The sequence below is a fragment of the Myotis yumanensis genome, unplaced genomic scaffold (genome assembly GCF_028538775.1).
Source record: "Myotis yumanensis isolate MYYU_CA2020_CCGP unplaced genomic scaffold, mMyoYum1.0.hap1 SCAF_1, whole genome shotgun sequence".
Lineage (NCBI taxonomy): Eukaryota > Metazoa > Chordata > Mammalia > Chiroptera > Vespertilionidae > Myotis > Myotis yumanensis.
Window position 1 is genome coordinate 58,844,805 of NW_027223752.1, and position 17,348 is coordinate 58,862,152.

Below are 17,348 nucleotides of genomic sequence, written 5' to 3' on the forward strand. Positions count from 1 at the left end.
TCACATATTTCCATATTCTGACCATTTTGATAGTAAAATACACCAGAAAAGTTTTGCTAGTGAATATATTAAATTGCATAGAAATATGGTCACTGACTTAGTTCCTTGTTATACCTAAATATTATGTATATTATGTTGGAAGTTATTTTAGCAACAGTTTTTTGGCTTTTCCTTTAAGATTAGCCCATTTAGTATTAAACATATGAAAATAAAACATTTCCTTTTTTGCTGTTGTTTCAGAAGACTAGATACATATTTCTAGAATATCAGAATTATATAGACATTTTAAACAAAGACAATTTTTTATAACATCCAGGAATTGGGCATTTTTTTGAAATACTGATTATTTAGTAAATGTAACTTTAATGAAACACTTGATAATAGAAGAAGTTATATATGTTAAATAATATTTTACCTTATAGTAAAAAAAATGGAAAGGCAAATTGATATTTGTAGAGAATGGCACGAAACTCACAGATTTAGGTTTTTACGCTTTGCTCTTTGAACGTATTGTGGTATGGTATTTTTTTCCCCTACATTGAGTCTCACCAAAAACACTTAGGTTTATTTATTCTGTGAACATCCTTGCAAGAGGTTTGGATTTTTTTTCGTTGTTTCCCTTATTTTCATCTGTTGTTTTAAGTAGTATGAGCTCCTGATGGGGGCTCATATAATAATTGAGGGAAAGCTTGCTAGTTAAGTGATTATATACATAAACTTTTAATTGCTTAAAGTTGTAAGCTGAAATTTTAATGGCTCACTTTTCTCTATGTGTAAATATTTAACCAAGTCTAGGATTTTCTATAGGTGTTCATAGAGTTGGTATTAAAACCAAAGGAGGACAAAAAGATTTTTCAAGGAGTGTCATAACCTATTCTAAAGAGAAGTAGTGTTGTGGATATGTGAAAAAGACCTTCATGATGATTGCTGTCCATATTGATGACATTATTACTTTGTTTTAAGATTACTTCCTTTAGGGACTCAAAGTGAATAATTGTTAATAGTTGCCCCAGTCTAAAAATTGTTATTTTGATTGAATAACTTTACTTTCAACTATAGCAAAAAGCTTCAGTAAGCTCTTTTAAATAGGTATTCCCTTTTATATTGCACCCTCTGTTGTTGAAGGTCATAGTTCCTGCTCATAAGAAGCCTCTAAGGGAGGTTGACGTAGCAGGATGTAAAACTGAAAAATGGACTTTGCCTACAAAGGGCACAGTCTGCAAGTTAAAATAAACAGTCTGTGCTAACAGTAAACCAATACCATTAAATAAAACAAAAAGTTTTTATAATTGTAGGCATTAAAATTGCTAGTACATACATTTAGAAATTAAGACACAAGTAAAAATACCTGTAATTTGTCTTTTAAGCAACTGGAATCTATTGTATATCTTCATGGCCTTACAGGATTACTCTCATAACTGCGTAGCTGCTTTGGGTGGTAGGGTTTCCTCCCTTTGAGTATTTTATTGAAAAATGTAAATAGTATTTCATGTATGAAAAAGAAGCCTGCTCTTTCACCGTAAGAAAACATTTTAATAATCTGAAACGATTAAATCATAGCAAATTAATGATATTTCAGATTAATTACATTAATGGATTTTTAAAACAAAGATTAAAAAAAGATGTTTATGTAGTCACTTAATGAAAGTGACTGTTTAAAGTGCACACTTTTCTAGAGGAATGTAATTTATTTCATGTAATATATCTATATTCTAAGATTCAGATAATTATTTGTGAGATTTTTGTTTTTAAATCTGAATTTTGCACCTGTTGACAATCATTTATAGGTTTATGAACCACATGAAACACCATTTGGAACTTGAGAAGCAGAGCAGTGAAAGCTGGGAAAACCACACCACCTGCCAGCACTGCTACCGTCAGTTTCCCACACCATTTCAACTGCAATGTCACATTGAAAGTACACACACACCCCATGAATTTTCTAGTAAGTTACAGTTTCATTTTAAATATCAAATATTATTGATTTTGTCAATATTCTGAGAAAACCTTAAGCTTGTTAGAACAATAAGAAGAAGAAAAAGACTTTGGAATTTGAGGGTGAAATGGAAAAAGTTACATTTTGATTAATGTAAACTTTTAAATAAAATTGCAAAAATTAAAGTCACTCTTTTAAATAATTAAGGAAAATAACCTGAGCATTATAAGTGGGGGGCTAAGTTAGAAGCCTTAGATCAGTTTTCAAATATGAAATTAGTGCCCTTTATTTAAACTTGAATAAGAAAAGTAACTAATAGTGGTAGTTAAAAAACATAGATTTTGGAACTAGACCACTTGGGTTCAAATCCCAGATCTTCCTCTTAATACAGCTATGTGATCTCAGGCAAGTTATTCTTAATATTTGAATAATGGGGATAATAGAAATACTTGCTTCATAATGTTGTTATGGGAATTAAATGAGTTATTGTAAGTAAAGTGCTTAGAACATAGTTAACTGCAAAACTAACTGTTTACCACCACCACCACCACCAAGTCTGCTGTTATTACTGTTATTGTTTATAGATGCATAAAATGAATTTTATATATATATATCTTTGTTTGCCTCAGAAGGATACTTTATTTGAAAAATTAAAAAAATATTTTGAAGTATAATTGACATACAACATTTGATTAGTTTTAGGTGTACAGATAATGATTTGATGTGTGTGTGTTTGTGTGTGTATGTATTTATATATCTTGAAATGATGTAATGTCTTCCCCCCACCCCCACTTTTAGCCATTTGCAAAATCTGTGAATTATCATTTGAAACGGAGCATATTCTTTTACAACATATGAAGGACAATCATAAACCCGGTGAAATGCCATATATTTGCCAGGTATACACATATTTTATTGTGTACTTAGTGTTTGTTTGTTTTGATTGTTTTCTGTTATTTTGGTTACAAGATTTAAACCTATTAGGCCAGGAGTTAGCAAGTCTTTTACTGTAAAAGGGGCAAATAGTAAATGTTCAGGCTTTAAAGGTCATACAGTCTCTGTTGCAACTCATCAACTCTGCCACTATAGCACAAAGGCAGCCACAGAAAATAAGTAAGTAAATGAATGTGGCTGTGTTTCAATAAAGCTTTATTTATGGACACAAATTTGAATTTCATATAATTTTCTTGTGTCATGAAATACATTCTTTTATTTTCTAACCATTTAGATAAAATTTACTGTTAAAATTCCTCTTGTAAATAATTTATTAGTAGAAAGTCCTGTGACATAATTCATGTATTGTATATAGGGTCAGTAGAGATTTGGAATTGGCCCACAAGCCATTGTTTACTCACTCCTATACGACAAAGAAAAGCTCTGAGGGGAAAAGACAAACTATGGACTTATCTTACTATATAGGGAAGAATATAGTTATACAAGGGAAATATGAAATTATTTTAGATACAGAGCATACTACAAAATTCTCTGGGCCTAGTATTTTTCCAGAATTTGAAGGAATAGGAAAGCATGATAAAAATAAATTGACCATTGCCATAGCCTGGAGGCAATTTATAATCTAAAGGAAGATGCTGTTTCACATAGCAGAAAATACCTTAAAGGACAAGAAGTGTCAGAGCTTGAAAATTCAAGTCAGGATAGGGGGTGATACATAAAAACATCTAATGAAAAGAAGGGACTCTAATTATATTTTGGGAAATATTCCTTAACTTGAAAAGATAACTTTTCTGTCTCAAAGATCATCTAGTGCTTGCATTAATGGGATTCTTGGTTGTGTAGGCATCAGAGCTGAATTAGTTGTACGTAATGTTCTTCTAAATAAATGACGTATTACTACTCGGTAATTGTATATCATGTACATTTTCAAGTTAAGCTTAACATTCTTTTTGTTTGTAGGTTTGCAATTATAGATCGTCATCATTTTCTGATGTAGAAACTCATTTTAGATCATCCCATGAAAACACTAAGAACTTGCTATGTCCATTTTGCCTCAAAGTTATTAAAATTGCCACACCCTATATGCATCATTATATGAAGCATCAGGTGAGATGACTAGTTCTTATTTGTTCATGTTGTTTTAACGAAAAGATAGATTATGACTTAGAAACATAAGATTTGTTCTACAAGGGAAGTAAAATTGTTCCAAATGACACTGTTAATTTGCAGTTTGTGCTACATTACTTGTGAAACTTCCACTTTACCTTGCTTCCTTTCTGGTGATGTTGTGGCTCATAAATGAAAATTCTGAAAGATAGCTAGAAATAGGAAACCTAAGGATTGAAGGAAAAAAGGGAAGATGAGTGGAATATCCAAAAGACCAAATATCTCAGGGTCTGAGAATGTTTATGGGATTTTGAAGGTAGATAACAGGAGCATGTGAAAAGATGAAGTTGAACTGAGAAAGGGAAGATTGGGGACTCATAATCTTATTTTCCTCTTTCTCTTACTACTTTATTGCTACTTTCTAGCCCTTTTAATTCTGAGAAAACATGTTGTCATCATTGACCAGCAGTGGTCTTTTATAGCTGCCAATGACAAAGGAAATAGTAATGACACTTATTGCTGGATATGTGAGCATTGTCAAAGAACTGCACTTAGGTCATAATTTGTTTTTTGGGTGACTTCTGCCAGTTCTGCTGTGTAATTTTTGGAACCCAGGATTAGTGCTTATACCTCTATCTTGAATTATGATTTTTTGCTTACTGGTTCTTTTCCATGAAGCAATTAAACCATCCTTTGTTTGGGCTAAAAACTTTGATGCAACACAGTCTGTTCTTTAGTGCTTGAAAGAGCACTAGTGCCATTGCCAAACCTAGAAGTCAATGGATTTACTGGATCTGATCATGTAACCAAGTTTTGACACCTCACTTCTCATGATGCTCATCATATTTTTAATTATTGGTTAAATTGACACGCCAGTTTATTCAGCATTGGTTGCTCACTTTGCTTTCCATTTCAATCATTAGATAATCATAAAATTGACTTATGGTTTTTAATTGGGAAAAATTATAAAAGAATTTCCAAATGAATTTGGAATTACCTATGTTGTGACTGGGATGCTACCCATCCTTGAGAAGTTCTGTGAAGATTTTTTGTTCTAGGTTTCCTTAACAGTGTTCCATCATGTGTTAATAGATGTTTCCCCCCAAATTGTTACTGGTAAGTAAATTTGGTAAATGCCTGGATTTATCAAATTAAACAGTTTTGTCTGTTTCTTAAAATAGGACTTCTCAGAGGTTTTAATATGCCAAAACATTATAAATCTCCAAGTAAGGTATATAAGTATGTATTATTCCCCCAACTTATTTGACCACAGAATCTTTTCAGAATATCTGTTAACTTTATTGAGGAACACAGTTTGGGAAACAATACTTCTGGTACTCTTTCTAATGTTTGGCCTTTAATTTTGAAAGGGAAAATGAGATATGAGATAGTAGTTCTATTTCATTATGGGGCTTTTCATGTAATTTTTCCCATATGCTTTACTAAGCTCCGGAGTGTAATGTAGATGTGGAAGAATGATAATTATGAAAGAAATGTGTGAGCCTACTATGTGGGCTCTGTCATTTATCAGTTTTTGTACCCTAAGTTTTATGTCTTAATTTGCCTTGGGTTCCCAGGTTTTTATTGTTTGTTTGTTAGGAGTACTTAGGAGGTAGATAGCCAGCAGTAGAGAGGGGGAAATCTATTAATAAGGATAATCAAGCATCCTTCAAGGTATTTACAAATTATATAATTATTTACAAAAGATTGGAAAACCTTAGCTGAGCAGGATTATAAACTTGTAATTGATAACACATTATTAGTGTGATATTAAACAATAAGAATTGTTGACTGTGTGGCTCATTTTATTGTCTTTGAAGATTTTGGTTGTAACTTTTCTCTAAGAGGTTCTATCATTAAGTCTTGGGTGATTTTAGAGCTGACTGCCCAATTTGTATGACTTTTAAAATAGTGAAAGTGATTTTTGATGTGTTAAATATACTCATTAGATCTTTAATAAAAATAACAAGCAGTTAAAACAATATGCAACCATTTATGGCAGCAGCAGGTGTTTTACATGCATCATTACCTTATTTAATCCTTACACCTACCCTATGTATATTATTATTTCTAATTTACAGATAAGAAAACTAAGTTTTAGAGAAAGTAACTTGTCCAATGTCACATTACCTAATAAAAAGCAGAGTTAAAATTTGACTTCAGAGCCCAGCCTTCTGTTGCTTTCCCACAGAGTCAGATTTCACATTGGTATTAATGTATAAGGGCAGAAAATACTTATAATTAGTCAGAATTACCCTCAAATCCCTCAAGTTTCCCAAACAATGTAGTATGCTTGTCAAAAGTTAAACATAGACAATTATTTACCTACCCTTGGAATGATCACTATTTTTTTGTTGTTGACTGAACATCACGTTATTAAAATATCAGCATTAGCACTTTGAAATGCATATATACACATGAGAGATGTTCAAGACTTGTGTCCAACTAAGGGAATAATAGATTAATGTATTCTCTCTCAGGGCTCTGGACAAATGTTCATTGACTGGAGTGTCAGACGTTTTGAATTGGTTAAATTGTACCTGCTGCTTATACGCATTTTCTCTGTCACTCTCTTTCTTTCTGCCTCACTGTCCATTTATTTAACAAATATTTATTGGTTGCCTTACTGTGTGCCAGGTGCTGTTCTAGATTTTTTGTAGCAATGAACAAAACAAAGTTTGTATCCTCTGGAATTTGTATTATTGTGGAGAAAGATAATAAAAAATGTGTGTTTATATTTGAGCATATCTGCATGTTAGCTAGTGATAGTTACTGTGGAAGGAAATGTGGAGGATAGGGAGTGCCAAGGATTGGGAAGTGTTGGAGGAGTGTTTGCCGTTTTGTATAGAGAGTGGTCAAAAAGGGCCTCTTTGAAGGAAATAAAGGAGTAAGCCATGTGGAAATCTGGGAGAGGTAAGTGAATTTATACTCAGAGAACAACCAAAGAGGCCAGTTGTGGCCAAAGCAGAGTAAACTAATAAGAGGACTAGTAGGAGATAAGGTTGTAGCAATAGAATATGGGCCTGTTCTTGTAAAGCCTTGTAAATCTGAACCAGGGCTTTAGAAAGCCCTCAGAGCATTATAAGCATGTGAAAGGTCTGCCATGTTGTAGCACCATTGACAGCTATGGGAAGAATACACTACAGGGAGGAAAGAACATGACAAGGAGAAGATAGGAGATTATTATAGTACCCCAGGAGAGTTACTTGGACCAGTATGATAGCCATGGTTGGAGGTAATGAGAAGTGGAAATATTATGAAAGTTTTTGAAGGTGAAGCCAACAGGTTTTGTTAATGGGTTGGGTATGGGGTGTGAGAGAGAGTGACCAAATTTTTTGTCCTAAAAATGGAGTTTTCACATACTGTCATATGGGGAAGACTGAGGAAAGAACAGATTTTGGGGGGCAGGGATATAGGGAGGAAATTCAGAATTCACTTTTGTCCATGTTGATTTGAGATGTCTATTAGACATCAAATAGCAATGTTAAGTAAGCAGTTGGATAGATGGTATCAAAGCCTTGAAACTGGATGAGGTAACCTAAGGAGTGATTATAGATATAGAAAAGATTTCTGGGAACTGGATTTCGAACTTTGTAAAGAACTTATGAAATGCCTGCTGTGTACCAATAATTGTGCAAGTTCTTCCCAGGATATTAACCTTATTTTAGGTTAAAAAGTGATTGATTATATTTAAATGGTAATGATTTATCTGGCACATTGCAACTTTAGAGAAAACATTCTTTTGTATTTAAGTTTATATGTATATATTTTTATATGTATATACATAAGTAATTAATGAGACCATATAGATAAAGTTTGTAGTTGATATTATGTAGTAGAAAAAATGTTGGGTAAGGAATCTGGCAATGTTACTTAGTAGTTATGGGGAAATGATTTAGATTTTTCTTGGATCCTATTTCCCATCTATAGCATAGTGACAGGGTTGGTTTTAAGGAGGGACTCAGTCAAGGTGTCTCAGTCAGTAAGTGTATCAGGGATAGTTTTGATTTATCCCTCCATATTCACACTATTCAGTGTGGTAACCACTAATCATTTGTGACTATTTAAGATTAAATAAATGTCCAGCACATTTCAGGTACTCAGTTAACTACATGTGGCTGGTGGCTACTGTATCGGACAGTGCAGCTCTTGAACATTTTCATAACTGAAGAAAATTTTATTAGCTAGCACTGCTTTATACAAGCATTTCTATAACAACTTTCTTTAAATGTCTGGTTAGATATTAAATTTCTTTTACCAACTTTTAACCAACCAGAAAGAGCAAAAATGAGAAAGAATTTATATTTTTCTGGGATAAAAACATAGTATAGCTCATTTTCATAGTATCCTGTGTCTAAATACTTTAAAATTATAATTAATGGAGCTTTAATACCACTATTGAGATACCTTTCATTAGAAGCTATTGATACAACTTTCATGTTCAACTTCTGTACAGTAACAGACATTTTTGAAACCTAAATACTAATGCAAAGAGTATTTTAAAAATTGAAATAATACTTCACTAATATTTATGATGAGAGATATAAGATACTATTTTAAAAATTATTTAGGTATCATTAATGTTAAATCAGAACAGTTGCAGGACACAGGATTTGTGGTTATAGAAATTATTTTTCCTGTTTTCTAAACAGAAAAAAGGAATACATCGTTGTACAAAATGCAGACTGCAATTTTTGACATGCAAAGAGAAAATGGATCACAAGACTCAGCATCATCGAACATTTATAAAACCTAAAGAGCTAGAAGGACTACCTCCTGGAACAAAAGTGAGTGTAAATATGTTGTATTTTAACATATGGTATGATAATAAAATTAACTCCTATCTGGTTTTATCCATTGAATATAATACTTTAAAAAATGGTTTCTGATTTTTATTAAGACTCCAATGTCAAATTTTAGCATTCTTATGTTTAGAAAAAAAACCTAACCATTGTTTTTTTCAGTGGTTGTGTGTGCTATGCCAGAATGGTATTCCTTTGTAAAAAGTGCAACTAGATATATTGTGTTTCCTGGGTCAGTGGGTTGTGTCAATATTATATAGCCTATTTTTGAGCTATTCTTGTAGGCAGTATATATATATGGGTTTTATCTGCTAAACTATTTGAGATCAGGAATCATGATTTATTTATCTTTGTGTCCTCAGCATCTAGTATAGTGCTTTGAATGCCATAGGTTTTTAGATGTTTATTGAAGTTGTTATTACTGAGTCTACTCTCAGAGAAACAAGTTCTGCTGCTGGATAGCATTGTGTTTTAAGTGAGCAAACACATGTCTGACTACATACTGATGATTGTATTTTACCTTTCCCTTTTTGCCTTATATTCCTGTTTTTTTCTGACTTCTTTATATACAGTCAGCTCTTGAATATTTGCTCCAGTGGAGGGAAACAGAGGCATGGATAATCCAAAGTGAAATAATCCCCAAAACATTTATATTTGGCTTTGGGTACTTACCTTTGAATGTGGGTATGTCTGTTATTTGAATTAACTAAACAATATAAAGCCATGCTCTGAAGACCTAGAGCAAGAGAAGCTATCCAGCATCCTTCCCTGCAATCCATTCATTCCATGCTGGGACTAGACATGCATAACATGAATGTAAGCGGTGCAGTCCTCTCTCATATTTTCCCTTATTAATGATAATAGCAATAATAATATTAATAATGATACTAAATGTTTTTCTCGCATCTTAGAATTAGGCTTTCAGTATGCTTTTTCATAGATTCTTTTATTTAATTCATACAGCAATCTGGTGAGATAAACAAAGCAGGTATTGCCCCATAGTATATAGGTAAAGAAGCTTAGAAAGGATAAGTTACTATTCTAGGCCACATGACTAGGAAGGAGTTGTATGAGATTTAACTTCAAATCTGATTCCTAGTTCATTGCTTTTGTATGCTGCCACACATGTTTTAAAGGACTTCCTCATAGACTACTCATAATAAATACATGAGGGGAGAATAGTCATATGATTAATGAGAATGTTGGTAGGCATTTGTGTTTTCCATTGTCAACTAAACTAATATAATTTTTGAATACTACCTCATAAGCTTTATATTAGTTCTCTTTAAGGAAATTCTAAATGTTATTACACTCTCCATGAAGTATATTGAATTGATGTAGCCCCTCCCACCCCACAACCTTTGTAAACATAAATTCTGCTAAATGAGCCCCTGGAAAGAGGAGGTCACATTTACTGTAGGTAATGCAGGGCACACTTATTGTGGGTAATGCAGGGCAAAGGGTAATGCAGGCCTTTCCAGAGTTATTTTTCAGGTTTTGAGATTTAAATATTGACCTCTATATGAATTTTTTAAATTATATCAGAGCATAAAGATAGCTATGGAATGTGCTCTTTTTAATACCCATATAATTCCTAATTATCCATTAATAACAACATTTAACTGATCAGTATAAAAATGTAAGTAAATAAATATCAAATTTTAATTTCATTTAAGTATTTAAAATAAATGGAAGACTTGTCCAATTATAGTTTATACTTTTTAAAAAATACTTGATATTTAACTTTTTTGTTACATAGTGATATTTTAATACTTATGCAAGGATTAATTGTCTAAAGTAAATATTATCTCTGTTTTTGTAGGTTACTATTCGAGCTTCAGTTGGACCTCTTCAATCAGGATCTTCAACTGTACCTTCCATTAGTACAAACACTTCTATCCTTCAGGCCTCACCTCCGAGAACAAAATGTGTAACTGCTAAAAATCCCACAAAATCTAACACAAATAAATTTACTACAACTAAATCTAATGCAAGTAAACCTACTACAAGTAAGCCTAATGGAAGTAAATCTAAATTCAAATCAAAAGTCTCTAATATGCAAAAAAAACAAAGCACTTTGGCTAATAGCAACAGAAAAAGTAAAGTCAATACAGCATTGAGGAGCTTAAGGTAATCTTTTATTCCTGATATATAATACTAATTTAATCTTAAATAAAATAATAAAACCTTTATTTAATCTAAAAGTATACAACTCTCAACTTTCATATGCTATCACTTATGGCATAAAGACCAAGCAAATAATATAAGTATTTTTTTTTAACAACTGTTGTTGAACAGTACTTTTCTATATTTTTCCTATAATATTCATCTATTATATTGGTATTATTATATATTATGCTTCTATCGTATTACATTTGAATTGGTTAATTTCTTTTATTCCAGTGACAGGCATTAACTGATATTACACTTATCCTAGCTGTTGTTTCATAGCAAATTTTCAAGTTATAAGTCTGTTTAAATATGTTCATTTAAACAGCGTGGTTTTAATTAACAGAACATTAATAAAGCTCTCCCTTATTGTTTTTGTTTTAAAATATATTGTTACCATTTTCTTTATATCTCCATAAGGTATCGTCGGGGAATTCAAAGGTGCATTGAGTGTTTTTCCGAAATAAAAGATCTTTCAAATCACTTTCCTAAATATGTCCACTGTAGTTTTTGCAGATACCACACTAGCTGTAGCAAAGCCTATGTGAATCATATGATGAGGTAAGATGAGTTAAACATCTGTAATTACCAATTGAATTATAATACAACAGGTTTGGTTTTAGAATACAGTTATCCTGTTAGAAACCAATTTTTCTCTTCAAGGAGCTAAAAACATCTAGCAATAGAGAATTTCTAGGATAATGTCTGGTACTGTTTTCCAGCATAGTGACTCATAAAATTACTGTAACTAAAATTGTAAGAGCATTTAGACTAAATAAATTATATAGGTCTGTTTGAGAAATAGATTTTTGATGGGAATTTCTTTTTCCTATAGGACTTTCAAAATGGTTATTTTTAAAGATAAAAATGTAAATGTTTCAAATATATTTACCAAACAAATGCATGTAATCTCATGAGTGTTATTCTCTTCAAAGCAGTCACTTTGAGAGACTCCAGGATTTTCAGTGGTGCTAAGAACTTGATTGAATCTGTTTCTCTCTCATCCCTCTGTCCACCTATCTGTCAAGCTATCTAGCCTTGCATTCAGTCAGTAAAATGAGAGACTATTCTAGTTATGATGCCATTATTGGAATTTTTTCATTAATTCACTCAACTTAGAATATTTGAGTACCTAGTACATATGTACAGTATGCAGAGAAAGCCTCACAGGTCACATTCATTTGTATCTTATTAGTAGAATCATCTTTTAGGATGGATTTTATTTGTTAAAAATAGTAAAAAATTGTTCAGATATAAACTAGTTAGATTGTTTCTTTTTTTAAAAAGTCAGAATTAAAGTATAATGAAAGTGATTTTCCCATAAATCATAACATGACCTTTACGTTACTTTCTGATAATTATCAGCTGCTCCTCTCAAGAATTCTCCCACCTTTCTTGATTGCTTCCACACCTTTCTCACAGTTCTCCCTCCTCCACACCCCCCTTAATTAACCTAACCTTATGATACCTTACTTTTTTGTGCCAGCACATCAACTTTTAAGTTATTGTATCCCCTTTTTTACCTTGTATCATTATAATCTCATCAAATGTATGTTTATTTCTTTTGAATTCATATTTCCCTGTCACTTTCAGAGCTTTGACTCCTCTTTCCAAAGTCCAACAGCACTCCTCTAACTTTATAGTCAACCTCACCCTCAGGGTGATCTGATTTGATTGTTGCTTTGTTTTTGTTCTAGATTTCTTTAAAAAAAATGTTTTTATTGATTTTAGAAAGAGAGGAAGGGAGAGGGAGAGATAGAAACAATGATGGAGAAACATCAAATGGCTGCCTCCTGCATACCCTCTACTGGGGGTCCAGCCCGAAAACCCCAGGCATGTGACCTGACTGGGAATCCAACCGGTGACCTCTTGGGACTACCAGCTGAGCCCCGTACCAGCTGGGCTCTTCTAGAATTCTTTACCTAACTCGTTTATATCAACAATTTTTTTTCCCTATTATCTTCATCCCAACGTTGATCTCAGAAATAATGATGTTCTCCTTCTACAAAGTTAACCCTGATGTTCTACTTCTACAGAGTTAACCCTGTCCCTCATCTCTTCTGGTTCTTCCACCACCTTATTCAGTTAACTTGCTACTTTATCTCCTCTCAACCAGGTTCCTTCTGCTTACATTTTTTTTTTTTTAATCCTCACCGGAGGATATTTTTCCATTGATTTCAGAAAGAGTAGAAGAGAGAGGGAAAGACAGAGAGAAATACTGATGTGAGAGGAACACATTGATTATTTGCCTCTTTGCACATGCCCCAACCAGGGCCGGGGAGGAGCCTGCAACCGAGGTACATGCCCTTGGCCAGAAACGAACCCAGGACCCAGGACCCTTCGATTTGCAGGCTGACACTCTATCCACTAAGCCAAACCAGCTAGGGCTACACACATTTTGAGGTTGTTTTTTTTTTTTTTTAAGATGAAGGAGATTTGTCTCTACTGCCTACTTTCCTTATTTCTTGTCTTTCTCTCACTGTTTTACATTGGTACAAAGTGTTTGTTACTAGCTTATTATTTCTTTACCCTTAAATTTGAGTATCATCCCCACCTGCCAACTAACCATGCCTTTTAAAGATGATCTGTGTTGTCATTCACTTTTGAAAGTATTCTCCTCAGCTTCTGTTAAACTGTTACCACTCTTTTTCTTCTTCCTTTTTGGCTGCTCCTCTACTTCTTTCCCTTTCTTTTCTCCCAACATTTCTTGCCTCTTTACATTTCCATTGTTGGTAACTTAACCAAAGAATGTTAGTAAAATAATATTATTCCTATACAATAAATAAGACAGAGTACTGAATTTTCATAAGATATGCTTGAGTTTCGTGTATATTTTGTATAGATTTATTGGTTCTAAATAATTGTCAGTAGAAGGACAGTTAAGTAATTGTATAGCTGGCTTCCTATCTACAGTCCCCAGGTGATGCTGATTTTAGATCCATGACTCCACTTTTAGTGATATTGTGTTAAACTAATCCTGTCTTTCTAGTATAGGGAAGCTTTCCTTACCATATATAAAAGGGTATATAGTGTGGCTCAGTGGTTGTGCATCGACCCATGAACCAGGAGGTCACAGTTGGATTCTAGGTCAAGGCATATGCCTAGGTTTCAGCTCAATCCCCAATAGGGGGCATGCAGGAGGCAGCTGAACAATGATTCTCTCTCCCTACCTCGCTCTGAAATCAATAAAAACATATAAAAGGGTATATAAAAGCAATATTTGGTTACAAAGGTTGTTTAGGGTTTTCTGTTCTATGCTTAGTGGAAGCATTTTTTTAACTTTAAATTTAAAGTTTTGCTTTAAATTTTTTTTAAACCCCTGCTAGTAACTGCAAAGAACTCTCTAAATGTTTGATTTTATAAATGCTAAACAGTGGCATTTAGCTTGTGTATTGTTTACTTGGAAGAAGATCATTTAGATTCTACCCCCCTCCCCAACATGAGGATGTTAAGATTGGAAAACAATTTAATGATTATTCTTGATAACTGCTTATATTACAGTAAAAAATTAGCAAAAAATTAAAATTGCTTTTAACTCTTCAACAGATAAGAAAATTAATTTGTGCTTTACTTTTTAAAAAACTTGAATATTTACTTTTGTGTAATGATAAGGGTACTGATCATATAAGCAAATACATAGGGAAATTTGTGTATTAGAATATAAATAGGTAAAATGGAGTGTAAGATAAAATATAGAATTACCCAGGATGACAAACATTATTTTATTTATACCGTGATCTTTTACTCAAAACTAGAAACTTAATTATAGACTTGAAATATAGCTATAAATTAATGTGAATACTATAGAATAAAACTAATAAAATCTGTTTTGTCTCTCCAGCTTTCACAGTAACCGCCCAAGTAAAAGGTTTTGTATTTTTAAGGAGCATTCAAGAAATCTCAGGTAACTAGTTGATTTTTTAAAATTCTTTCTATTGAAAAATTTTATGACTTAAATTTTTTATATAATATCTTCAATGAGATATAATTCATATATCATGCAATTCACACACTTAAATTGTATAATTAATAGTTTTTTAATATATTCACCAAGTTGTGCAGTCATTGCCACAGTTAATATTAGTACATTTTTATCATTCCAAACAGTAACTCTGTACTCATTAAGGTTATCCCCATTTCCTTCCAATTCCACCATTCCTAAGTAACCTCTAATCTTCTGTCTGTTTATATAGATTTGCCTATTCTGGACATTTCATATAAAAGGAATGGTACATTATGTGAACTTTAATGATTGGCTTCTTCCATTTAGCATATTTTACATGTTCACTTGTATATATCAGTACGTCATTTTTTATTGCTCAGTAGTATTCCATTGTATGGGTATACCATAGTTTGTTTATCCATTTAGGTTATTTTAACTTTGAAGCCATTATAAATAACTAGAGGCCCAATGCACAAAATTTGTGCAAGGGACTTGGCCTCTGCTTCGGCCCCCACCCGTCACCATGGCTTTGTCCAGAAGGACAGCAGGTCTAATTAGCATATTAAGTTTTTATTATTATAGATGCTGCTATGAACATTTGTGTAAAAGTTTTTGTCTGGGCATGTCTTTTTCATTTCTCTTTAGTATATATCTGGGATTGGAATTGCTGGGTTATATGGTAACTGTTGAGCCTTTGAGGATCTGCCAGACTGGTTTACAAAGTATCTCAACTATTTTATACTAGAGGCCCGGTGCACAAAAATTTGTGCACTCAGGGGTTGGGGCTCAGCCCGGCCTGTGCCCTCTCGCAGTCTGCGACCCCTCTGGGGATGTCCACCTGCTGGCTTAGGCCTGCTCCCCGGGGGATCGGGCCTAAGCGGACAGTCAGACATCCCTCTGGCAGCCCGGGAGCCCTCGGGGGATGTCCACTTGCCAGCGAGGAGCAGGCCTAAGCTGCAGTCGGACATCCTTAGCTCTGTAAGGAGGCAGGAGAGGCTCCCGCGCCACCTCTGCTGGCAGCCATCAGCCTGGCTTGTGGCTGAGCAGAGCTCACCCTGTGGGAGCGCACTGACCACCAGGGGGAAGCTCCTGCATTGAGTGTCTGCCCCCTGGTGGTCAGTGTGTATCATAGTGACCAGTCATTCCCAGTCATTCTGCTGTTAGGGTCAATTTGCATATTACCCTTTTATTATATAGGATAGAGGCCTGGTGCACAGGTGGCGGCCAGCTGGTTTGCCCTGAAGGGTGTCCCAGATCAGGGTGGGGGTCCCACTGGGGTGCCTAAGCAAACCTGGGTGAGGGGCTGAGGGCCGTTTTCAGGCTGGCCAAGCCCCCCAGCGACCCAAGCAGAGCCCAGGTCCTGGCAACCCAGGCTCCCCGCCCTTCCTTTAGCGGAAGCCACTGTTGGCTGGAAGCAGGTATCTGGGATTTATTTATCTTCTATTATTGGAACTTAGTAGCCTTGAGTGGAGACAGGGCCTGCCAGGGCAGGCGGGAAGCTTGGCTTCCTCCATCGCCAGGGGCAACCCAAGCCTCCTGCTCGCTCCAGCTCTGTGGCCGCTGCCATCTTAGTTGGGTTAATTTGCATACTCACTCCTGATTGGCTTGTGGGCATGGCGTGAGCGTAACAGAGGGATAGTTAATTTGCATGTTTCTCTTTTATTATATAGGATTCCCACTAGCAGCATATGAGGGTTCAAGTTTCTCCACATCTTTGCCTACATTTGTTATTATCTCTTTTTTATTATAGCTACCTAGTGGGTGTAAGGTGGTAACTCATTGTGGTTTATTACTTTTTTTTTTTTTAACCTGATGTTGGGATGTCCAATTTGGAAATCTAAATGACTGCTACTGTCCTTAGACTAGAGATATGAATAGCCTATATTCTTTTGCTAAATTTGTTTTAGTAATAACAAGTGGTGTCAAAATGAAGTAAAAAGAGAACAAAAATTTTAAATTGCATTCTCTCTCCTGTGCTTCACTCCATCTCTCCCTACCTCCTTTTTTGCTTGATTTTTCTCTAGATCATCTTTCATCATCTGATATACTTTGTACTATACCTTTTTATTTATTTATTAAATATATTTTATTGATTTTTTACAGAGAGGAAGGGAGAGGGATAGAGAGTTAGAAACATCAATGAGAGAGAGATGCATCGATCAGCTGCCTCCTGCACACTCCCTAGTGGGGTTTGCCCGCAACCAAGGTACATGCCCTTGACTGGAATCGAACCTGTGACCCTTGAGTCCGCAGGCCGATGCTCTATCCAGTGAGCCAAACCAGCCAGGGCTGTGCTTTACCTTTTTAATTTTCTGTGTCCTATTACTCAAATCTCTGTGGTTTGGATTTTTGTCTATGACATGCATTGGTTAGTATACTCAGTAAATATTTGTTGAATAAATTAAAGTATAGGTTGAAAATGATTTATGTGGACACT

At 34.2% G+C, this 17,348-nt stretch overlaps 1 protein-coding gene across 4 annotated transcripts in view; it reads left to right on the forward strand.

Annotated features, from left to right (window-relative positions):
• ZNF280D (zinc finger protein 280D) overlaps positions 1 to 17,348 on the forward strand; it is a 126,706-nt gene that overhangs the window by 77,666 nt on the left and 31,692 nt on the right. For 3 of the 4 annotated variants that reach the window (XM_070422102.1, XM_070422072.1, XM_070422092.1), the window contains 7 exons: positions 1,788 to 1,945; positions 2,735 to 2,835; positions 3,851 to 3,997; positions 8,650 to 8,784; positions 10,622 to 10,929; positions 11,389 to 11,529; positions 14,810 to 14,872. In XM_070422102.1, coding sequence (XP_070278203.1) covers positions 1,788 to 1,945; positions 2,735 to 2,835; positions 3,851 to 3,997; positions 8,650 to 8,784; positions 10,622 to 10,929; positions 11,389 to 11,529; positions 14,810 to 14,872 — 1,053 coding nt within the window. The remainder of the gene's footprint in view (positions 1 to 1,787; positions 1,946 to 2,734; positions 2,836 to 3,850; positions 3,998 to 8,649; positions 8,785 to 10,621; positions 10,930 to 11,388; positions 11,530 to 14,809; positions 14,873 to 17,348) is intronic. The other variant, XM_070422083.1, reaches the window with a different exon arrangement.